General features: G+C 41.8%; 1 protein-coding gene across 1 annotated transcript in view; it reads right to left on the bottom strand.

Annotated features, from left to right (window-relative positions):
- Positions 1–8069: 8069 nt before the first annotated feature.
- LOC310994654 (zinc finger SWIM domain-containing protein 6-like) overlaps positions 8070–25649 on the bottom strand; it is a gene marked incomplete at its 5' end in the record, with an annotated part of 42620 nt that continues 25040 nt past the window's right edge. The window contains 13 exons of the mRNA XM_083983422.1: positions 8070–9749; positions 11386–11467; positions 11686–11849; positions 12349–12506; positions 14638–14773; positions 16324–16587; positions 18403–18549; positions 19557–19703; positions 19805–19981; positions 21082–21261; positions 22760–22910; positions 23028–23176; positions 24397–24753. Of these exons, the coding sequence (XP_083839548.1) occupies positions 8887–9749; positions 11386–11467; positions 11686–11849; positions 12349–12506; positions 14638–14773; positions 16324–16587; positions 18403–18549; positions 19557–19703; positions 19805–19981; positions 21082–21261; positions 22760–22910; positions 23028–23176; positions 24397–24753 (2975 nt within the window). The 3' untranslated portion in view covers positions 8070–8886. The remainder of the gene's footprint in view (positions 9750–11385; positions 11468–11685; positions 11850–12348; positions 12507–14637; positions 14774–16323; positions 16588–18402; positions 18550–19556; positions 19704–19804; positions 19982–21081; positions 21262–22759; positions 22911–23027; positions 23177–24396; positions 24754–25649) is intronic.

Below are 25649 nucleotides of genomic sequence, written 5' to 3'. Positions count from 1 at the left end.
GAACAGTGTTTCCAGAACGATTCCTCAGTGTCTCTGTCTCTAAACTCAAACAGAAGTCACATTTAAACTTTATCTAATATTTATCACAAACTGTCACGGGCAGATTAATGTTTGCTGTTGTGATGGGAGGAAAAGGGAATCAAGACAAAATGGCTTCTAAACATCTCCTCTCCCCCACCCCGACGGCATCAACAACATCTCTGCTGCACGCGTGTGTTCACATGGTCTTAGCAGCGCCAGACAGCGCGTATAATTACCTAAGTTGGTGTGACAGTCATGGTGCATTAGCGGTTGTGCATGCACCAACTGTGATGTGGATCAGAAACAGAGCAGCTGGAATCTGTGTGCTGTCAGGAAGGCTGATGTTAACACATGTTGGAATCACCTTTAAGCTCATAAAGAGACTGAATCGCATCCCAGGCCATACCTACCTGCAAGCAGCACTGTTGGTAAACTAATTTGTTTAAAAAAAAGAAAAAAATCAGAGTGGAAGAGCCTTTTGAAGTGAATTGCTCTAGTTTGCATCCTCCTCTGCCTTGAAGCCAGTGCAGGCTGTAATCTGACAGCAGATCAGTACTTAGGGGCCACTTGTGTTGCGGCGGGGCAGGTGGACTGTTCTCCCTGCAGTCACCCCACCGTGCCTTCATTTGCATAGCGGATCAGATTATCATTACATTATATATTCCAAGGACAGGCCTGAGCGTGATGGATGATTGGTGCAGTGTAGTAATCTTCACCAAGGTGCTTTGTCCAACCTCATATTTCTGCCTCTAAACCGAGCAGCAGTGATCTACTGCTACGCTGATCCAGGGTCAGACTCTCCGGTTTACAGCTCCATCCAGGGACACCTTTAATTAATCTAAGACATCATGCACTGTTTTACATTTCTGTATATGTTTGTTGCTGTTGTTGTGGTTGAAGCAGCAGCAGCAGCAGCAGAGAGGTGCTTGAGTCTGGGCTTAAACTTTTCCTATCAATGAATGTGCTCTCATCTAATTATGTCATCTTGTCGCACCCTGTTCTGCAGTGGTTTAGTGGCATTCAAGTGGAGCACTGGTGCTGACAGCTATGTTTTCTTGATCTCTTAATATTCACACAGCAGTGGCGAATGGAAAGGTGCATTAATTTGCATTTTCTTTTCGCTGACCCTCTGAAATTTTGCTTCAAATTACTGTTAAATTTGGATGCTTGAAGATGCACTGCAAAAACATTTGGTAACTTAAAGTAGGCCTACAGTTCTGTACATATATTTTAGTCATTAAAAGAAAAAGTTGGCTGTCGTTTTTTGTAGTTTTTAGCAAAGCATCTGTTGAACATTACTTTTTTAAATTTAATTTTTTAACTGAGCAGAGATTTTTAAAATGAAGTCAACACAGAAGAACTGCAGTTCCTCAAATGGCCACTAGAGTGTGGCTCCAAAAGTGAATCGGTTTCCATAGATGTTAAAATGTTGTTATGATGTTAAAATATTCAATTTTACAACAGGAAAAAACATGTTTACAAGTACTCATCTGTTTGTTCTACAGCTAATTTCCTCCTTCATGATGTTTTTTTTAATAAAAGTCACTTATTCAAATTTTACTAAGGTTTAAAGTTCTGCTTTATTGAGGATGTGGCCACTTTGAGTTACAGGATGCTTGCGAATGTGAGTCACGGCTCTGAACATGCTTCCTCTTCTTTGACAACTTTCTGACTCGTATAGGTTGTGAAGAGGATGGCGACAGCATGGAGCTTCAAATCTGCTCTTCAGACAATGTTACAGAAGCTATATCCATCTTTGATTACAATCTATGCACAGTGTGTAGAGGCTGGGTCAAAATAAACTACATGGTGTTTTGGTTGGATGAATTCATTGTTGGTTTTGGTCTTTAATTTGTTGACAGAAGGAAAATATAGCACATTTTCGGGTTTTTTGGTTCAGTATTAGTGAGATATGTAGGCTAATAGCCTATAAATACAGCCAAAGGAGTGAAAGAGGGAAGTGTCACACCAAGTTTCTGTTTGGTTAAGTGGTTAGTGAAGCAAAAAGATCTCTTAAAACTGTTAAATTAGAAAATGTCACCTTATCTCGCTGCTCCAATCTCCTGGGACAAACCCTTTTTTTAGTTCCCATCACGGATAGATAATACGCAGTGGATGGCTTCACTGTGATGGCAGCAGGAGTGGAATAACAGGCTGGTCCACACAGGATATGTGTGATTAAGGGTGATAAGATTTATCTGTGGTGCCAGTTACACAGATGGGGTTACAGAAATAAGCTGCTGCTTGGTTTACAGGATGTGCTCTGATTGACGTTTGGGTGTGCAAGCTCCAAAAAAAAAAAAAATAGCCTGAAGTGGCAATAATGGCATCAGGTGCAACATGATGTGAACATATATGTGCATGTGTGTGGGTGTGAGAATGACAGAGAGATGATGGTGACATTTTGGAGATGATCCATTTGTTGGAGGCCATTTTTAAAACATGAACACAAGTGGTTATTTCTATTCATGAACATCGCTGATGTTTGGAGAAAAGGACATTCTGGATTAAAGACTAAATGGTGCTGACATAAACATAGATTTTAAAAAAAAAGTGTGTGAGTCCAGGTAAAACTTTAAGCTGGTAAAATTGATTGATGGTTAGTTGTTTGTTTTTTGTTCTTTTAGTTAAAGCAGAAGTGAGTGATCCGGTCGTTTTCGCTAATGCTGCGTTCCAGGCAGGCTTTTGAAATCATAAATTACAGCTTCAAGTCACAACTTACGACTTTGTAGCGTTCCAGGCAACCCACTCGTGTTTTTCCGACCTGTTGTACCGGTGAAAGTCACTAACGGCCACTCGTAACTTCCGACCCGTGAAATCGTACCAGTACGTCTTTTTGTACAGTCTATGTACCAGATCGAACTGGTACGACGTCACAGGTCGGAAAAAAACGAGTTTCCTTGAACGCACCATAACAGTCCTCGTCCATAGACTGTAAAAAGAATGGACGTAGCATCCGTGACGTCACCCATTGGTTTTGTGGAGTCGTTTTTGTGACTCAAATATGGCGGCCTGGACAGCGCCATGTTGGATTGGCCGGCCGAGAACCCGCCCACTGGCCTCGAAGCAGCTGTCCACGGAGCTGCTCGGACCTGTCACTCAACGTTTCCGCGCCCTAATTGGCCAGAATTTTAACCTAATAACAGTAAAACGGTAGAGTTAAAAAAAAAATTCACCCCCCTCAGAGTGTGTGCGGGGGTAGAAACTATCGATTGAGAAAAAAAAACGTTCTGACACCAGGCTTTTAACATGTTTACTGAGGATGTAAAATCGGCGATTTTAACATGGGGGTCTATGAGGAATGCTCCCTTCTGACACCAGCCCCCAGAGGAAGCCGGGGGGATTGCAGTTTTTTGAACGCGGAAGTGAGCTTCACTTCTCAGACCGACAACTGCCCCCTTGTCCTCGTCCCTACGTCGCCACATTCACGGCGTTCCTTGGCTGCACACACAGCCCTGCATGCCGTTCTCTCTCCTCATTGGATAAAAACTGTAGGATACGATAAATGTTTTCTCCTCGACTCAGAGCAGAGCAGAGTGACTGACAGACCCGTGATTCAGACCAAACACTCTATGTAAGTGATTGCTGTCGGAAGATATAACTATTTAAGACTTATATTAACACAAATATATCACTCACTTCTGCTTTAAGATTGTTTTATTACTAGCCTACTCTTAACTTGAGTTCAGTTGCCTAGTTTTAATTCAGACAGTTCACATGTAAGACACTTGAGCAAAAGTGAAAAAAGCCTACAGTATACCTATATTTCAGAGGTTTTGTGGCTGTAGGCCTAAAGTTTGGCACATAATAGTAACATGAAACACAATTAAAGGAATCCCACTTTGTATTAACTCTGAATTTCAAAGTCTGAACCCAATAATACGTTTAATTGTGGTTTGCTGCTTTGAAATTGTATTGTTATTGTGTTAAATAATGACAGTTACTGTTATCAGTGCAGAAATCATGAGTTTTTAGCATCCAGTTAGCTTATCGTAGTAAGATGTGCTAAGATAAGCTCAAAGCCAGCCAGCTAGTGACAATGTTATAGCCTACTGTTATGCTAACTCTAGAGTTTTTCAGGTTTTTATGTGTTTGCTGAAGGTTTAAAAATATTTCTAAACATAAATGAACTCATTGTTTACTTAGTAGTCTAAATAGTGGTTTCCTCAATGTTAACAGGCTGAAATATCTGTAGCCTACAGTTTTTATATTGACCTAGAGTAGCCTAAGTAGGTGTGTTGAGCACTCTTCTCATCAATACTTAAGTTTTGGTTATGAGAAAATATAGTGCAGGTTTCAAAATGACTGTAATTAATCTGCAGTTTACTGATTGAATTTTTAAATGTTAGTGAAAGTTAAATATTGAACAGCAGCCAGAAGGAAGAGTGATATTTAGGAGCAGTGTATAAACAATGGACTAGGCTACTAGAACTACATTAACTCATTGATATGGAGTAGCCTATATACTTGTCCTCGGTTTAGACCACGTATGTCCATCTTTTAATGGTCTTTTGTTTCCGTAACAAAACTTCCTTTTTTTTAAGAGCTTCCTGTCCATACGGGGCCCCTGTTCGCTGTTGACAAGAGACGGGAAGTAGATAAGGAAAGCTTAAAATTCCCAAATTATCTTTGCAGGAAGTGAAATGAGCACTAAGAGAAATTATGACTTCCTCTCTGTGGCCATTATTCAAGTGCAACTGTTCACACAAAATCCAACACTAAAACTTTTTGAAAAGCCTACTTTAAAAAACGAAAACACCTTTTAAATTTTTTTTTTTTTCTTATGAATTAATTTTGGGAGAAAGAAATCTCAGACTTGTAACGTTTTCATTTTATAGAAATGGACCAGATCAATGTCCAGGAGCAGAATAATGTAACGACAAATGAAAACTTTGCTCATTTAATTAGTCGACAAGAGAAACGAGCAGAAACAAACAAACTGACCAAATAATCCATTCACTTCAGCAGAGTCTCTGTCTTCACACATGAATAAATAAAAACTCCTGCAGTCGTCCTCTCACAGTCATCAATGTATTTCCTTGTTTTTTTGAATTTGAGTCAATAGATATTTATGATTTACATTATGAGACACAAACCAACTCTACTGACAACAGTTATGCGACTGTGTTGTAATGTTCCTGAACGTTTGTTATTTAGAAAACAAAGTTACTGTGCCTTCCACAGTAAAATTTGATTTGTTCGGGACATTCAGTTGTAGTCAATACCTCCATAGCCTAATTAACTTTTATAATGGAGTATGATAAGCTTTAATATACTTAACTAAACCATTTTCTTACACTTCAGTTTTTAAATTTGCAATTATACTTCATTTCATTGCTTTCCAGATGATATAAACTTTATAAAATGACTTTTTAGACTTTAAAGTAAGAGTTGTTTTGGCACCTATTTCATCTTTGATTCATTATTCCAAATTTATTATTGAAACTTGGCAAATTCTCACACAGATTAAAGAGAAATGTCAGAATGAGCTCTGATAATAAAGAAGACGGACGTCGCGCTGCTGTCAAAAAACTAATTTAATCAAAACAAAATGTTGATTCATCAACAAGTTTATAAAACAGTGATTTAGTTACATAAATAAATCAGTGTATCAAATCTTAGTTTCAACTTCATGAGCATGTTGACATGGTTGTACAATCATTTACCTAACGCAATAAATAAAAAGGGGAGTAAAATCTGGTTTCCTAAACAAAAAAGAAGCTACTGACAGACCTTTTTTAAAGAGACGACACTGAAGAACAGATGAAATGAGCTTTTAAAGCACAGAAACACAGAGCCAAGTTCAAAAAAACTAAAACAAAACAAAAGACACAAACAGGTTTTAACCAAAGTCGGCTGGCGTATGAAAAAGGTTTGGTAGTTCGAACTCCCATTTGGTTATTTTAAAGCATTAAGACAAGGCAAGAAAGAAGGCTGTTCTCGTGTGAGGAATTCTAGAGAAATAACAACAATAAACACAGAAAAACAAGTGTAAAGAAAAGTGGAACAGTCAAAACCTTCAGTATAGACCAACTTCCTGTAACGTGTTTTTTTATTTTTATTATTGAGCTCTTCATTTTCCATCTTTAATCTCCTGGGAACTTTCCTCTATTATTTCCCAAAAATAAGTCGGATATTTCCAGGAAAGGTTGAAACAATTCAGAACGACTTTGTAAAGGAAATGGTGAAAGAGTCAGATTCAACAGTTATTTAGTATTCGCTCGAAATATTCAACTTTTAGCAAAATGAAAAACTGACATTTCAGATCCGAGCTGAAACCAGTAAACACTCAAGTAACTGAAAAAGTTTTAAACTGGTCAACAAGAAACTCCATCCTGCACTTATGTAAAATAAAACTAATTTGTACTACTAATATTACATCATTTCTCTTTTTCCCCCAGTTATAATCTCAAAATTCAAGAGCAGGTACTTAATAACTGCGGAAACCAACAATAACACTTATTTTTCAGATTCACCACTTCCTCACATCCTTAAAGTTTCCTGAAAAATAGTCATATTTTTGTTTCAGCTTTTTTTTTTCCAACTTTGTTCATTATTAACTTGAGATACATTTTCATGAAAGAAAGTGCTCATTTAAACGTTTGTGAATACTTATTATTGTAAATAACTGTTTGTTTGCCGGCACATTTCACATGGCACGTTGCACGTTAAGCTCACCTGCTGAACAAAAGGTGTTAGCTTAGCATTTAGAAATAACTTTAAAACTCCATATTTCACCAAGAATTACTTCATATTATTTGCTTTTCCCCCCAGGAAACTTCAAAGAAGATCATTTTGAAATGGTACCGAACTGTGTAAACCTTTCCATTTTAATTTACAGCTTCGGAAAACACAAAATTTGTGAGGAAAATTTCCAGGAAATTAGCTGAAAAATGAAAGAGCTCCTAAAAACAAAACCATAGCCAACTGTCTCGTGCGGAGGAGGCGTGGACACTGAGCGTCAGACAGCTTCGTTTTGTGAACGAGTCACTGCAGGAGGAGACGTGAGGGCAGGTTTGTGTCGTCGCTCTCTGACCTCCACCGTCCTCAACACTCTCCTGAGCTCAGGAGAACTCACTGAGTGTCCTCTTGTCCCCGTCCCGTCTTCTGAGCAGACACCTTCTGCAGTTCATTACATGTCTGCAGAGCCAAACCTTGCCAGCGTTGTACTCCGTGTGTACTTACAGCTTGAACTGGCCCCTGATGCAAGGCGAACGTGTTGAAGTCCTTCTGATATGTTTTTTTTTTTCTTGTTTCAAAAACCAAAAGTACTGCAGCTTCAAGTATTGTGCCTTACATAGAATATTCTGTCATAAATTAGTTAACATATACATTTTTTTTTCAATATTCAGACATATACTTTCATATATACAAGACAATAAAATGCTTTTCTCTTTTTTTGTCTCTTTTTTCTTTTCTTTTTTTTAGTTTTTTTAGAGAAATCCCTGAGAATGTATGTTGACAGTTGCAAAGTTTCCACAAGAGCGAGCACTGTGACCGTTTGCCGTCGCGTTTCAGTGACAAATGTGTCTGTAAAATAAGCATATTGAACGTCTGAGACAACACTGCAAAGCCAAAAACAATCAGCCTGAAGATGGCAGGACCAGTAAAAGAATTCTGATCATGGATTTGTTGTTTGGAGTTGTTTCTGTTTCTTGATTTGTTTTGTTTTTGTTAACTTTCACTCCGTTGAGCAGGCGGGGAGGTGAGGACTGGGTGAGGCGGGGTGGAGGGGGTTGAGGGTTTGAGTAAAGCTGGATCCTTTAAAAAGAGGTACTCGTCGCTTCAGATGGAGTTGCTCCGTTTGGTTTAAAGCCGTTTTGTTTTTTCTCTTTGAGGCTGTGAACGTTAGCTGAGGGACGTAGGAGGAGTGCAAGGTGGACATTTTGCCACTGGACAAAACAGGATATACTCAGTGTAAAAACTCTTACTCTCCTGCTTTCATACATATAAAGGGAGAAAACACACAAACTTCCATGAATTGACAGTTCTCTGCTTTCACAAATGTAATGGTTTTATACACATCAAGACCAGGTGTCTATTTTTTTCTTCTTTTTTTTTTGTTGTTTTTTTTGCTTTCTCCAATTACAAACTTGTCAATTTCAGGAGAAAATTTGACCCAGAAGCAGGTTTTATATCTCATTACTATAAACTTGGGCTGTCTAATTAGTTTTTCCAACCCAGGATCTGTTTGTGACACTGGTGCAGCTCCAATTCAGACGGAAAAAAGTCTAATTATCTTGTTTATTATCGCGTTAGCTGAATAAACGCCTGCACACTGACTCCCAAGTAAATTTGTCTTCAAACTTTAGACTTCATAATTAGGAAGTTATTGAGGTATGAAAACATAGAAGCCAACCAAGTCTAATATTCACTTTAAGCTTATGGATTTTGTATATTTATTGATTATTCATATTTTATTTTTTTGATGTATTGTTGACATTTTGATGCATTTTCTCTTTGAGATTTAACCTCTTGCATTTTTAATTGTTTTGAGATGATTCATCATATGTGATATTATCGTATATACGTTATCACATACTGTAGGTGTCATATTGTGACCTGCTGCAGATCCGACTGGAATCCAAAACTTTTGTAGTTTGGACGTGTGCAGGCAGAACTTTTTTTTTTTTCTCCCATTGATGCTGCTTTTTGAAAATGGTCTCACACCTATACATGATGTGCATATAATTACATCCCTTCAGTTCATCATCAGATTAGACCCAGCAGTCCCAAATCATAGCAATAAGATTTGTGTGATCGTTGTTTTAAGTGGATTTTCACTTCAAGTTAGAAAGGATAAAAAAAGGAGACTCAAGTAAAAAAAAAAGAAAGAAAAGGGCAGTTTGGTCTTTTGATCCTTTTTCAACCAAATCGTTCTCTAACGAGCATCATGAGTTTCTTCTTGCCCTTGTATATCTGTTTCAGGTTGTCTATGAACTGTGTGAACTGGATGTGTCCGTCGTGCGCCATGAGAAACGTCTCTCTGGCTTTGCTGAGGAACTCGATGAACTCGCTGTAGTGGCGTGGGCTGATGTGCGTCAGCCGAGAGTGCGTGGTGTTGATGTAGGCCCCGATCGTGGCGTCCAGTAGCTGCCTGAGTGGGGCCTTGTCCAGAGACATCAGCTTCCCAGAGTTCCTGCGACTGTGCAGCGCCACCATGCCCGGCGTCGTGAGCGTGCACCGCCGCAAAATGTCCGACAAGACGGTGGCGCACTTCACGCTCTTCACCACCAGGGGGATGACGGCTGCCAGTTCGTTTTTCCCCAGCGAGTGGCTGAGCGCGCACGCCCAGAGCACGTCGTTGATGGCCGGGTGCGTGTCTTGGTTGTAGCTGAGGTTCAGGTGAGTCATGGCTAACGTCGCTAGTTTGTACGCCCTCATCGGGTAACCGCGGTGCTCCATGTAGCGCGCTATTGTAAACAGCTGTGTGTAGTTCATTCCCGTGGCGGCTGCGTCCAGTACAATCTGATAAGCTGTCTCGAAGGCAATGTGGTCCTTCTCGCAGAGCGTCAGGGCTGACAGGGCACAGTTTTGGGGGTCCTTCATGGCACACTGCAGGGCCAGGGTGCGGGCAGAGTTGGCCAGGTTCTCCTGCTGGTGGCAGTCCAGATGCAGCCGGACGATGGTGCTGTTGGACATGACTGTGCTCGCCACCACGCTGGTGGCCTCGGTGGGGGTGAAGAGTGTGAACCAGCTCTGCATGATGCTGTCCAGTGCAAACACACCTAGAGAGACGGAGAGAAAATAAATCTTAGTAAAGATTTTTTTTAAAAGTCTGGATGAAAAGTCTTCTCTTCTCTTTCTGTCCGTTTATCGTGGTGTTCCCCAGGGCTCAATCTTAGGTCCTCTACTTTTTATTTTATTTTATTTTAATTTATATGCTTTGTGCTACTTTCCCAAATCTTTTAAGTCTGTTTATTACATGGCCTAAAAAAAAAGGAAACAAATAGTCCAGTGATGTTCTTTTCTTTGTTAACAAATCCCATGAAAAGACCAAAACCAACAATCGGCTGGTGTTTCCAGCATCACTGTCATGCTGCCCCTGATACTTACCACCAAAAATGTATTAATCTGCCCCTAAAAATAGTCCCCAGCAAATACATACTTTCCGGTCCACTTGAAAATTGAATTATATATCAGTGAGCTGTATTTTTTAAAGGTTGGGAGCTTGTAGCTGAGTGCCACTTTTGGAAAGAAATTATTAAAAGTTGGACTAACACGTCATTGTCTTTGGCATTTTCATGAAACTTGTTGACAAGAAAGGAAATATAAAATGTCACCAGCCTTGTCCTTTAAAGAATTTTGAGGGGTTTATATTATCTAGATGACAGGACTTATGTCTTTAAAAGATTAAAACCCAGCCACTATGAACATACAGGTCATATTACTGTGAATCCCTACTTTCAACCTTAACCTCTATTTTATATATCCAGGATCTATCTTCTCTGACTTTATCCTTCTGCAAGTTTTTATTCAAAAATCATTTTATTCCCACAAACAAAATGCGCCACTACTTTCACAAAGACCTTTTACCTTTAATTCAATATTCTATTTCTAATGCTGTGACATTATATGGCCTGGCCCCACTCTACATCACCAACTGGCAAGTTCTCAATGAATCCATTCAAACCCTGCTCACAGAAACAGGGAGTCCTTTTCACTCCCCTTACATTCACAAGAAATCATCAGGGAGGAGGGTTTTCCCCTCCGGACCAGGCTTCCTGTCCACTTCAGGGAAATCAGCCGCTGGGTTTCAGTATTCAGGTCCAAACATAAGGCCCACTTAATCAGCCCCAAACCTACAATCTTCCATAATTACTGCTCTGCCAGTCATTCCCCTCAGTCCTGCTGAGTGGCCTCCCGAATCCACTTCCAAGGCCTTGTGAAGACTGACCTGGTATTTCTCAAAAATCTCCCACATCTCAATGCGTCCGCGGGGACACGTCACATCGCGGACAAGTACGTTTCTCCAAAGTTATTTGTAGCTATAATACGCTAACATTTGCTAATCCCCTCCCTCCCTCGACCGCAGCTGCTACACACACACACACACAGCAGCCTATGAAGCTTTGGATTTCCCCGCATGTTGAAGCCGAATACATGGAGCTGCTGAAAGACAAGTATTCAGAAACTCAGGAGCGTGGAAGGCAAATGTGTAAACTAATGCGAGCTGTAAGCATCAACAATACCAGCTAACTTTCGCTGTATGAAGCCATCACTTGCACATCTTGGACTCTGTTGCTTGAAAACATTCAAAGTTCAGCTTTTTATTCCAGATACATGACAATCATTGATTATGGAGGAAATTCAAGCAGTAAAATCTGCCTCTGTATCTTTTTTAAAGGGAAAAAACAAACTCACCAACTTCAGTAGCACAGGTGACGAGCCACCGCACCATCTCCCTCCTCCGCCAGTTCAAGGTCGACAGGGTCATTCTCATCACCTGTAGGGAACACCGGGTTAGCTCCGAGTCTGCTTGATACCAAGTGTGTGTGTTTGTGTGTTTGTGTGTGTGTGTGTGTGTGTGTGTGTGTGTGTGTGTGTGTGTGTGTGTGTGTGTGTGTGTGTGTGTGTGTGTGTGTGTGTGTGTGTGTGTGTGTGTGTGTGTGTGTGTGTGTGTGTGTGTGTGTGTGTGTGTGTGTGTGTGTGTGTGTGGCTCACCTGGAGGCCCAGCTCCAGGGAGACTTTGAGCAGTGTGATGTCCGGCAGGCTGTCCATGAGAGTGGCGATCTTGAAGGCATCCTGGGCCAGTTTGAAGATGTGGGATGAGGAGTGGATGTTCTTCTGGATGGACTCTAACACTGTTTGTAGTTTACGGGCATCACCTGAAAACACAGCAAACAAACAAACAATATTACATCAATACAAATATTATACAAAGTGTAGGGATTTCATTCCCTGAGCATCATTTTTACATAACAGGATTGTTTTACTTTAATATAAGAGCTTACTTTCATGCAATGTTATGAAACTGCTCTCATTTTCAACGGATCTTTGACACATTACAATAAAAGATATATTTGTTTTAATAAAGAAGGGACATTTTTTTCTTTTGTCACATGTTTCTGCATCTGATAAGAGTTTTCCTTTCAGACGTTTATGAAACCCATGACTAAAATAGTCACACTTACAGTCATTGCGTGACTTAGAGATAGAAATAATATTGTGGGAAATAAATTATTCTCTTTGCGCTATAGGGCCCCCAGGAACCTTCTCAAGGACCCCACTTTGAGTCACTGGTCCAACACAACAGTAGCAGGAAATCCTCCGCCCGATTTCTGGTAAATAATAATTACGTGTGTGTGTGTGTGTGTGTGTGTGTACCTTTAGCAGCAGTGAGCATGGTGGAGGCCAGTTCACACTGTTGGGTCTCTATGTGGCTGAGCGTGAACCAGCGAGGGTAACGGTTGGGCACCACCGACACTATGTGGTGAGGCCGGGACAAGTCGCCGGAGGGGGCCGTGGACTCCAGGACCGGCAACCTGAGAGACCACAGAGAGGAGGAGGAGGAGGAGAGGGGGGAAAAAAAAAAAAAAACTTTATTAGATGTGGAGAGATAAGACGAAAACACACAGGAGCTGATCCGTCGACTCAGAGGAAGATCTCATGGAGGTGAAGTTAAGTTATTAGAGAGCGATGCTCCTGTTATAGAATCGATCAATACTTTTCCTTTGCGCGTCTGCCCACATAAACTCAGGTGGAGCTTCGCCTCAGGCCACAATAAAGACAGGTTTAAAAATAACAGCTCAGCTCCTTTTTTTCCCTCCACATATATCCAGTAAAAGCTGCCGTGATACCAACAGTTTCCTATTCCTCTTTTGTAATTCAAGTTGGGAATTAAAAAAAAAGAAGTAAAGATTTACATATTATGAAAAAAAAAATATCAAAGGGGTCTAATTTGGGCAGGAGGAAATAAATTTTCCTGTGGCGGTCAGAGAGGAAAGCAACAGCATGTATTTATTATTCACACATATTTTAAAACTCGTTTTCAGCAGCGTTGAATTATTTAGTGAATATTCCAGCAAAAGGAGGTTTTGTCATTAAACAGTGGCCCAGATAGCTCCCACACTGACTGCCTCCTGCTCCGAGGCAGGAGAGCACAGAGAGGAGGAGGAGGAGGAGGAGGAGGAGGCGGAGAACAACTTTCTACCGTCTCCAAATTTCTCACTGATCAATCAATTTAAACATCAATACAGCTGATCCCAGAGAAAGAACATGAATCTCATCTTAGCAGATTTGGGACAAAGGATAAAATAAGATCTGTCTGCGGTGCTGCAGAGCTGCACAGCATTACGACTGCACTGAGCAGCGATTCACTGTATATCAGTGTGTGGGAGTGTGTGTGTGTGTGTGTGTGTGTATGTGTGAGACTATTTGGTCACACTGGAGACTCGGTTCAGACACTGAGGTTGGCAAAATGCATGTGTTTGCAAAGCTACGATGCTAATTATCATTAGGAAAGAGGAGCATGTAAAACATTCTGGTAGCAGCTGCGTCTTCTCTCAGTAACTTGATCACAGGCCAAAATAAAACTTGTCTGTGTCGCCGTCTCCACTCTGTGACAACACTTACAGCCAAATTCAGTCAAATGAAATCATTTTCAGCTGTTTTTAAGCACAGCAACATCTTATTTAAATATTAATACCTGAGGAGTAAAAATCAATACTTTTGAACCAGGAGCTCAAATATTTGGATCAAGTGGCTGATGCTGCAGCTGCTGTTTCAACATCAACTGTCACCTCCAGTCAGGTTCATATTTAGGTAAATGTAAACATGAGATCAGGTTTGGATTTTGGCAGATCCCCAATATTAAAGAGGACATCTGTTGGCAGACGTCCATGCTAAATAAACAACATGGAAACTACGGTGGCCCTGAGGGCTCGATGTAGTGCAACGTACTAAAACACATGCAAAGAGACAAACTAGAGACAAATTCTGGAAAAAACAAACAAAACAGAAGTGTTTCTAGGGACGGAAAGAAATGGTGGGCGCAAATATTGCACGATTCAGATATTATTGCAGGTGTATATGGTTAGCTTAGCTTTGGCCTTTAGCCAGGTCTGCGACTTTTTTATGTCTCTGAAAAACACTTCTATTGGGTAGACCGAAGAAGATGTATTTGTGTTTGCATGTGTTTTCTTAGGTTGCAGTGTTTTGAGCTGTCAGGGCCACCGTAGAAAACATAACTGTGGACACTCATAGAGAGCCTAAGTGGAAGCGGAAGAGAAGCTCGCCATGGGACCTCAATTCAGAAAAAATCTCCATGTAAGTGAATGGGAGTCTAAATTTTATTTCGTGATCTGATTGAATTGTGTCATGAGAAAAATATATGCTGATTTATTGGCATGAAATGCGATGTTTTAAACAGGTAGAGGTCATATATTTCTCTCATGACACAATTCAATCGGATCACGAAATAAAATTTTGACTCCCCGTTCACTTACATGGAGTTTTTTTCCAAAATGAGGTCCAATAGCGACCGTTACTTCCTGCTTCCGCTCTCTATTGAGAATTAACAGGTGAAATATTGACATTATGTATTTTTCATGGACAGACAACAGATTTAAGTGATGGCAGTGTGTTGGGGTTGTGTTGGGGTTGTGTTTTACTCACCTCATGGCCCTCAGTGCAATTTTGTACGCCAGCTCGGCGTCGTGAGGTAGCAGTGAGGTGAAGAGATACTTGGCAAATGTGTGCATGGGGACGCTCTCTCTGTAGAGTAACTCTCCCAGACCACTGTAAGGACCAGCTGCAGGACACAGGGACACAACACACACACACACACACACACAAATCAGTTATGACACATGTGAGCGGCCCCGTTGGCCTTGTGCTGCAGATATTTCGCCGACTGGTACGTCAACAGGTTGTGATAGCGCTGATCAAACACACAGAGCGACCCCAGCTGAATGACTCGTATGCTGCGTATCAGAATGAGGACGACTTCTGTTCGTCAAACACCAAAGGACTTCTGTCTCTCTCACACACACACACACTCACACAAGAGCTCATGAAATAACATGAACTCAAACAGTGCAGTGGGAGATTACAAGAAGCGAAGGTCGACAGATTCTAAGAAAACGCATCACGATGGATCCACCCTTTATTTCTGTGTGCAGTTTATTTTACTTTGTGGGTGGAGGAACTCAGAGAAGAATGAAAAGATACAATAACTTATATTAGTTTCTAATTGCTTTTCTTTTTTTATGTGAAGAGTTCATCTCTCTCTTTCTCTTTCTCTCTGGCTGCAGCTTTAATATAGGATTAGTTTTGTCTGTCAGTTCGCAAACCAGCCAATAATAATAACTGCGAGCCAGAATTATCATATAACAAAGAACGACGATGTGAAATGTAAAAAAAAAAAAAAAGGGTGTGTTTCTGTATGTGTAACTGTTGTCTTAGTCTGGTTTCACTTTGTGTAACAGCTGGTTACACCACTGGTTACTACTTTCAGATGTATTTTATACATGATATTGTATATACAGTATGTGAATATGTCTAAATATATATAATATATATACAATGATGTGTTTGTTGAAAGTTAGCAGACGCCACATGTGAGAGGCCGACCAGCTCTGTCATTGGCAGCACTATGATGAACCACATCACACACACACACACACACACACAATCACACAAGGGTTCATTGTACCCTTCAGTCTACACACACACGCGCGCATTCATTCACACAACGTCAGCAAACAGACCGACACTGCAAACAAAACAATCAGACAATTGCGAGTATAGAAGTACAAACAGTCAGAGTGTAAACACAGAACACACACTCGAGTACACTGAGTTCAAACAGCGCACACACACACACACACACACAGGCATACAGTAAAGAGCCTGTTGTGGTTCGGGGTGTGAAAATTTGTCGTGCTACTGTGTTCGCTGAGGGTGGAGTGATGGACGACACGTTGATTTATTATCTCATGTATTTACAGTAAATATGAAGCAAGAGCCAGACGCCTGTTAGCTTAGCTTAGCATAAAGACTGGAAACAGAGGGAAACAGCTAGCCTGGTTTTGTGAAAGTAGAAAATTTGTATTTTGATAATCATTTTAGTTACTGAAATAATTTTCTAAGCAAAAACTAACACATTTTCGATGATTTCAAGTGTCAGAATCTTTCATTTTTGTTGCTGTTTGTGAGAAAAATGCTTTTCTACACTCAAGGGAAGAGTCAAGGGGTGATGTCTTCAAATTTGTTAATTGTAAAAAAAAAAAAAAAATATTCAGTTTAATATTATGTACCAGGAAAAAAAGGAGCAGCGAACCATGTCTGAGTCTGACTCACCCTCTAGCAGGAAAAGCGCTTGCTTCCGGAAGATCTTCACCAGCAAGTCGTTCAGATCGACCTCTTGGAGCTTGGCCAGCAGCTGCTCTTCGTTGCGACACACTTTCTCCTGGGCGTAGAGGCCGTCGGGCATCATCCTCTGCTGGCCCAGGCCGATCAGCGCCGTCTCCACCGCCATCGACACGAACGACTCTCCGTCCTCCAGGAAACGGTGACAGGCGGGCGACACGGGATGCTCCGCCTTCCTACCTGCAGCCAGCGAGCCTGGAGGGGGGGGGTAGACAGGGTGAGATGACTGTTAAAGGGATACTTCAACATTTTGGCAAATTGCCCCATTTACTTTACTTATTTTTTACATTGCCAAATTCATGCATTCTTCAGGGACATTTTTTCATCAAGCAGCCTCTGCATTTACCTCTAAAACAACTCTGTCTCGTAACGTTCTGTTATTATCTCATAGCGTGGTGAATGTGCAGGTCACAACTTGTCCACCAGAGCGTTTTAGAGTTGTTGGATTGTGTATTTGTGAGTTTGACGAGGGAAACCAAGAAATCCCATTAGCCTCCGTAGCGTAGCTCTGAGCAGCTCACGGCTCTGCTCCGCCGTTCTAAAAATAGCTTGCACCGACAATTAAAGGTAACGAACCTACTGCTAAGACTATAGGGATTATGGCAATGGGGCAATTTGCCAAAATGTTGAACTATCCCTTTAAGTGTCGTTCTTCTACAAACCGTTTTTTGTAGTTTAATTTTATATACGTAAGTGGATACAATTTTTTTTTTCTATTTCTTTTGGGGGGTTGGGGGGGGGGTATTGTGAATCTATATTTGTTTTGCTGCCCTTCTTATAATTGAAGTTTTTTTGTGTGTTTTTTGTTGTTTTTGCTGTTGTTGTTTGTGTGTTGTTTTTTTGGCATTTGCTTTGCTTGTTTTTTGTTTTGTTCTTTCTGCGTTATACCATGTCAGGTGTACTTTTGTTACATTTCTGTTTTGTTTTTGTTTGTCTCTTTTTGTTTTGCTAAAAAATAAATGGAAATTTCAATAAAAAAAATTGATCACAAAAAAAAAAAAAGTGACGTTCTTCTGACTCCACAGGCGTCAGCTAAGAAACCAAGAAGACTGATGACCAAGGCTGAAGCTCGATGACATTTTATTGAATGTGAATCCTTCAATAAATCTTTTGAAATAGTTTCTTTGAGGTGGAAAAAAAACAAGCGTCCCCAAACAAACTACCTTAAAAAGGCTCTGATCGAAGACTCCAAGTGATTTAGATTTGATAAATCGATTCAGAATCGGTTCGAGATTTGATAAAATGATGTTGAACCCCGGCTCCAGCGTAAGCGATGACTCTAGAGGAGAACGCTCCCTATGGGATGTTGACTGAGCCCGGTATTGATAGATCTATTGATCTATTTGTTCATTCTGCTGTTCCTTTTTTTTAGAGTATGTGTTCTCCTGAGGATGGTAATCATGTGTTTTAATGGCTTAATGATGTCTTGGCAGACCTCACAGTTCATCCCAGGGGGGTTACCAGTCCCTAATGAACACACACACACACACACACACAGATATAAATAGCAGTAGTCTTAAGTGAAAACTTTGACTTTTTTCCCGTCCAGTGGCTTCAAGGTGTCGCCGCTCGCTCCGCCTCCTCTCCAGCAGAAACAAACAGTGAGTGAGAGCTGACGCGTCCTCTCAGGCTGCACTGGGCTCAGATTCGTCTTGCTGAGCTCCCTGCATAATTAATACATTTTAATTGGAGTGTTTTTCCTGCCGCATTTCTTATTCATGAGCTGTTATTGGAGGATGACTGCAGGCCAACCACCACGCTCGTGTCATCACTGCTGATTGCGAGCCGAAGGCCCCGCAGCTCCGACAGGAAGACGCAATCACTGCAGTGTAAATGTGTGAGGCAGGAGGAGGACGTGTGATTGTGTTTGTGTTTGTGTGCTGCGGCACTGCACCGTGTCTTTGTGCGTTTGTTTGTTTCAATCGCTCGCTGCTTCTTTATAACTTTCTCCTGCACCACATTAAACCCCGACGGCTTTATTTACTTTTCAATACATTCAGATTTGTGTACCTGAGAAGTCGAGCAGGACGGCCGCTCCGTCCTCGGTGCAGTGACCCGTCTCCATCAGGGTGCTGAACAACGTGCCGATGGGGTCCAGGGGGTGGCCCACCCAGCCCTCCAGGTTCGTCACTGATGTCATACCTTTATGGAGCAGCTCTGCAATAACACACACACACACACAGAGACTGTTAATGAGCCGAAGATTTAAATCCCCTAAAAGTTCAGTTGGAGACATGTTTGCACAGTTTGTTTTCTGTTTTCTCATCTCTAAAGTTGAAGTCGTGGACGCAGCAGCAACATTTTGTGAGATCACAAATAATTTGGAAGCCAAATCGAGGTCCAACGTTCAACTTCTAAAGGAGAAACATGAAACCTGAAGTTTTCATGCTTCATGCTGAGAACAGACTTTTCATCCTGTGTCCAGCTGTAAAACTTTTCAGAGAAAGTAGATTCTTGATTTTGAGGGAGAGGAGGAAGATTTCATTTTAGGATATTTTTAAGAGCACAGATTATTCTTCTGAGCAGAGGTCTTAAAAGTCAGAGCTACTGAAACACATAAAAATGCAGAAATGGTGAATGAAGGTTTTATGAATCAAACAATATAGTTGTGGTATTGTATAATAAAACACTTTTAGTAGTACAGTAGTGTTGATTGCTCTGCAGCTTTTATCACTTTATAAACTATTGTTGTTTTTCCCCATTTATGAGCCTAAATACCAGCCTTCATCAAAGAACACAGTCAGTTTAAGCTGAAGGTGTAAATTATAACTTTACTTTTTCATTTCTTGGACGGTTTGATTGTATCATGATTGACAGCGCTCCGGCAGAACTCTGATAGAGCGCATATTAAATATGAAATCATGAATATATGAGCGTTTATAGGCCAATATTAAATGTTCTGACACATCTGTGATGGCTGGCTTCTCTCTGATGGATCACTGGAGTTGTTTCTGAGCAGATTTGAATAAGGTGTGAGAAGAAAACAGTGAGAAATGACTGGTATTATACACAGGGTGCATCCTTTATATTCTCCATCATTAAAATGTTTCAGATACATAGTAACTATAGCAACCAAATTGCATCAATTCAGTCAAGTTAAGTCCTTCAAAAGAAAAATGAAAATGTTTTTAAAAGAATAAAAGCTTAATGGAGGATGAACCAACCTTTTTTATGAGTGCGGAAGAACTCCAGCTGTTTCTGCTGTTGCCTCCTCAGTGTGTTGACTATGGCGATGGCCAGCCGCAGCGCTTCTTTGGGGTAGCCGTGCGATCTCAGGGCGTCCACGCGGGCGCAGGCCGTGGGGACGTGCTCTGTGGGACGGAGCGAAGATAAAGAACCAAACGTTTCATTTTGTTTCCTGCCTCGGTGTGATCTCTCTGTTAATCTGACCCGTCAAACCCTCTCCTCTTACCGTGCCACATGGGCCACCCTCGGGCGTCGAAGAGGGAGCTGTCCAGGTTGTCATGGTAACAGTAGTTGGCGTAGTGGTCCACGGCGATGATGTGCTGCAGGTGGGGGTCCTGCCAGTGCAGGTCGCAGGCCTCGATCGCCCGCGTGAACACGGTCCGGTGAGGCCGAGTCAGGGAGTCTGAGAGAGTCGGATAAAGCTTTTTTTAATACAGGTGTTTTCAAAGTGTGTGTGTGTGTGTCTGTGTGTGTGTGTGTGTGTGTGTGTGTGCGCTGTGGAGGCTGATTTGCCCGCTCTATCAGCACATCAGCGGTCGGAGCTGCAGTTGCTGTGACAAACAGCTCATGGAGGCAATTAAGCTACTTAAAAAACCTCCTCAGTGCCCCATTTCTGCAATTAGCGTCAAAAACCATTCTCAGTCTCTGAGTCATAACCCTGTCAAACACGACACGCCGGCGTTATACGTGTATTTTTAAATTCTGTGTGACATGCGCTTCCTGAGGAGATCATTATCCTCCTTGTCCAATTAGAATAAAACAGCCTTAAAGATGCTTCGAATGAGAATCATTGTGTTTTTTTGCTTCTCTTCAGTAACACAGTTGTGCCAATGTCTATATCCATATCTATGGGCACACTGCAAACAGGAGCAGCTAAGAGCTAATGCAGCTATTCATTTGCAAAACAATCAAAACACATATAGATACATTTCCCTATACATGTACTATATATATATATATATAAAAACATATAAAAAACAGCTTAAATCAGCACCATTATGCTTCCTGTTTACATTTAAGGAAACCTTTAAGGCTCAGAATGACTTGAAAACCACCAGCCTACCAGAACAAATGTAGGCCAGTTAGATCAAACAGGAGCAGTGGTGGCGGTGGTAACAGAGCTCGTCCTCTCATTGAAAACATCTTTATTATCATCATCTAATAGAAACGTTGCTGTGTGTCTGTATTTCTCTCTGCTTCAGTGGAAGCTCGCAGGAAACAGAGGCCACAGAAATCTCTGGGACCTCAACTGTGTTATGAGGCTCATTCTATTAGCTGCACTAAAGAGGTAATAAGGCTCGAAGGCACGAGATTGAAAGAGGGAGACTTGATTAAAAGAGAAGGGGGAGGGTGAGAAGAGAAGGACGACATAAGTGTTAATACAGCAGCAGAAACAGGAGGAGGAGGAGGAGGAGGAGGAAGAAATGTTCAGACACGATGTGTGAGGGAGGATTTGGGAATAAAGCGGTGTGATGTCTGTGTTTCGGCCAGGTGTCATCTCACCTGGGTTGCCGGGAGGGCCCTGGGGCAGAGCGTTGGTCAGATTGGTCAGCTCGCTGCCATGGTTACCGTCCTCCAAGGGGCAGACGTCCACGCTGTTCCACCTGCGAAGCTGTCGAAGCCAGAAGCCTTTCTGCTCGGGTTTACAGTGGGGGTTCAGCACGATGCACATCCACAGGGCCCCTGCAACACAAACACACCCCATATTACACACCGTTAAGACACAACAACACACACTCACACACATTACTTTCTATTGTGTTCCAGTTTTAGTGGCATTTATCAGTCTGTATATGAGGTGAACTCTCTTCTCTTTGTTCCACAACCTGCTATTTTTAGTTCAGTTTCCAGCTTCACCACAGCTCTTTGTGTTTGAACAGTAATTTCAGAATTAAGGTGAACGCAGGAAACTAAAATAGCCCCCCCCCCCAAAAAAAAAAAAATAAAAGGGAAAAACATCACAATTTTCTGATACTGGATCGCTAAATTTCAATCAAACAGAACAATTGATGGGACTGATTAGTTCATGATTGCAGGAAATGTTTAAATCAGAGAAACCGGAGGCAGAAAATAAGGTTTTCTTTTTTTCCTAGTGAACAAAGACAGGACACAGATTGGAGGACAAAGGCACGGTGAGTATGTTGATGGATAAATAAAAGGACGACAGGTGACAAAATGAAACGGGAGAAGCAAAGAAAAGGGGGTGAAGTGAGGGGAAAGGGAAAAGGGGGGAGGACACGGAAGAGAGGTGAGGAGGAAGTGAATGAAGCAGGGGAGGGAAGGCTGAGGGTGGGGGGAGGGGACGGGAGGAGGGAGAGAGGCTTTATCCTCTGTCTCTTTGTTAAGGGCTGCGCCAAGGACAACAACGGGCGGAGTGACGAAACGCAGAGCAACAACCTCCAGCAGCGGAGGAATAAAACCAGACCAAATAAAGGGGAAAAAAGAGCGAAAAGGGGCAGAATTTGAACCTGGGGGCTAATTTATGATTTATTAAGAAGAAGGTTTGTGATTAAACATTAAAACACAACAGTTTTTTTGTATGGATTTAAATGCAGCATGTGACCGCCTCCTCCAGCGCTGCATCTAAGTACAATTTTTTAAAGTACCACCATGTTACGCTACATTACCGGGTCACAGGTTTGAGATCGTCACATGGTTCAAATTAAATCATCACCTGAGGCCTGTGGTGGAAACGGTGTGAATATCATTAATAATAATAAACACACAGACAGAACGCAAAGGTGGAGGAGTATGGGAATGTATACTGTACGACATAGAGGAATGTTTAACTTACACAAGCAGAGATTCTCCCTCAATTACCAGGAAACTCCCCTTTTACGCCATGAAAAAAAGGGAACAAAGAATCCCTGTTGTCCTGCTGCCACTCTATCTGATGATAACCCATGACAGATTTATAGCCAATATCTGGATGGACTCACATACCGGTATATATGTCAGAGCTGTGGAGCAACACCAGTACTGGAGAAAACAAACCAGCACATATGTTGCAAAATACTGGAAATGAGTAAGTCCTTATTGACGTCTGTTGTGCGCAAAATCCCAAAATACCCATGCAAATAAACGGACACTGAATGCATCATTGCAAAAAAAGTGCACCAGCAGACAAATGTTGTTCTGGGTTTGATGTTGTGTCAGACTTTGTGTGTGTTTTGACGGTTACCTAGTTCGTCCCACAGCTGCCTGTACTTGTCAGTCATGGTGGTTCCCTGTTGCCTCCACAGCACCAGTCTGGGGTCGCCCATGAACTGCTCTGTGATCAGCGTTAACATGCGAGCTCCGTTGGAGTCCCTCATCCTCAGCATCTCTCTCACCTGCGGAGACGAGAAGGAGGGGGGGGGGGTTGGTTGTGGGTTAAGGTAAACGCTGACGAACGGCCGCCTCGTTTGCAGCGCGTGATGTTTTGTTGACTGAGGATCTTTTTTTTTTACCTTGCTGAACAGGAGGTTGAGCTGCTTTCCCGAGCCATGGTACCCGCCCTGGGAGAGAAAGAGCTTCACCTGCTCCTGGACCTGCTCCTCGTCCAGATGCCAACAGTTCTCGTCGTCCACGCTGGCCCCCGCCGTCGGATCTGGGGCTCCTGGGGCGAACGATGAGGAATCATCAGCAAAATCATACACAGCTTTTATTTATTAGTACACTACATCCAAGAGTGTGTGCAGAGATAAATGTGTGTGTGTGTCTTCTTCCCCCAGGACGGCTGCCTGCAGCTGGACAGAGGAAATCTAACTCTTGTACCTGCATTTGCTTGTGTGTGTTTTCCAGCGATGAGAACGGCGCTATTTTTTCAGTAATGAATAATCAAGAAGTTACTGTTTCCCCCGTTATAATGCTATTACCGTTACTGACAATGAAATGTGCAGTTACTCGCTGTTACTTGACTCAGGAGGTCACAAAATAATACGCTTGCACTTTATATACACATTTTTTTCAATCCATCAACTGGTCAGAAAAAAAAGCCATTCATCTGGAAGTAACCAACTCACTCAGTATTTTTTCTGCAACGCGCTGTATCACTCCGCCTATCAGCGGTGTGTGGAAGAGGCGGAGTGATACTGTGCGTTGCAGAGCCTGTCTGTGCAGATTAGAAGAATACTGATTGAGTTAGTTTCAGATAAATGGGGAGGTTAGGGGGCCGAGTCCACGTATATTTATCCAAGAGATATTTGAGCAATTCGGTAATTAGTTATTTTGGTAACATTTTATTTTATGCCTATCTCTATAACGCATTATAACCGTACTTACAATGAGTTACAATGCAGTAATAGCACTGTATGACTATAGTTATAAACACTCATAAATGTCACAAGGCTTTATAACAATAAGCATAACACATCATAGAGCATTTTATAATGGTTTATAAGGTCAAGTATTATAATAGAGTTATAATAACGCTTTATAATGTGTTATGCTTATTGTTATAAAGCCTTATGATAATTTACAAGTGTTTATAATGATAGTTACACGTTTATAAGCCAATAATAACACCTTATAACTATATTTATAATGCATTATTGATGTGGGCATTGTCAGTGAATTACTAACAATTATAACGTATTATAATACCTGACCTTATAAGTCATGATAAAATGCTTTATAGTGTGTTATGATTATTGTTATAAAGCGTTATGAGTGTTTATAACTATAGTTATACAGCGCTATAACTGCACTATAAATCATTATAAGTATGGTTATAATGCGTTATAGAGATAGGCGTCAAATAAAGTGTTGTTATTTTTATAATGTAGTAACTCAGTAACATTTGGGGATCAGCCCACACGTCCTTCACGCCACACTCACCATGAACCTGGTTGATCTCTGAGTTCTGCGACAGTATCTCGTCCGCCAGCTTCTGCGCCGTGGGCAGCACCTCGGTGTGATGCACCGTGATCAGGTACTGCACGAACTTCTGCAGCTGATCTCTGTTCATTTGGAAAAGTGTCTCTGAGATGGGCAGGCGCAGTTTGACCTGCTCGGGCTTCCGTACCCGGTACAGCGAGAGCGCCACCACGTGGGCGCAGTAGAAGATGTCCTTGTTGCCGCAGCTGCACGTCACCGCGGTGATTTTGCAGCGGTCGAAGCTGACGCTCACGTTGCAGACCAGCTCGGGCTCCGAGGACGTGGCCGGTTCCCTGACGGTGCCGCTGAGGTGAAACCCTGAGGAGACACAAAAGGACACGGTCAGCGTTCACACTCTGGCCCTGGTAACACAACTGGGAGTGTGTTTGGCCCCGTACTGGACTCTGTCTTCACACAACCTTCACAAATCATACACTGTTTGAAAGCTCAAACTCCTCATATCACTGAAAGAGCTCAATTCAAGTACAGTTAAGTGTCTCTATTGACAAAGCAGCTAATTATAAAGAGATATAAATAGTGAACAGATAAAATGAGTAATGACCCTGAGCTGGTTCAGATGTGTGGCTGAGTTTCAGTGTTTTTTAACACAAACCCCCCAAAAAACATAACATTTTCTACCGTGTTTGTGTTTCTATCAAGTTTTTTTACTCATTCTCATATTATTTTGGGGACATCACAACACCACACCACACATTATCAATCTTTCCTGCAGATACAGAGTAATACGGCTGTTTATTTATGTCTTTGTCTGATAAATCTGGTCTTTTAGCTCTGATTTTGGTCTCCACCGCCTCCTGAAGGGAAACATCTGACCCTTGTTTCTGCTCCTGAACAGTGGGGCCCTCTGCCTCTGTATGTGAGGATGGCAACATCAGCCCGAGGCCTTTAAGCAACGACTTTAAAACTCTCTTTTGAAGAGGGCCGGGAGGCGAAGAGCCAAATATCCTCATTTCCTTTTCATTTCCCTTCCACAACACCTCCGGTGCTTACCTTCCCCTGAACACTCCCTCCTGCTCTCTGGACCGACACGGTCGTCTCACCACAGCCAGAGGCCTGCTATTGTACCATGAACCTAAAACCTATATAGGTCTGTGTGTGTGTTTGTGAGGGTCAGAGGAGCTGAACGTAACCTTACACCTACTTACTCAAAGCCTCTGTATTTGTGTTTCTGATATGAAAACAAAACGTTATAC

This window comes from Trachurus trachurus (genome assembly GCF_905171665.1).
Source record: "Trachurus trachurus genome assembly, chromosome: 12".
Classification (NCBI taxonomy): domain Eukaryota; kingdom Metazoa; phylum Chordata; class Actinopteri; order Carangiformes; family Carangidae; genus Trachurus; species Trachurus trachurus.
The sequence above is the reverse complement of the archived record's forward strand: the minus strand, read 5'-3'. Positions and strand labels throughout refer to the sequence as shown.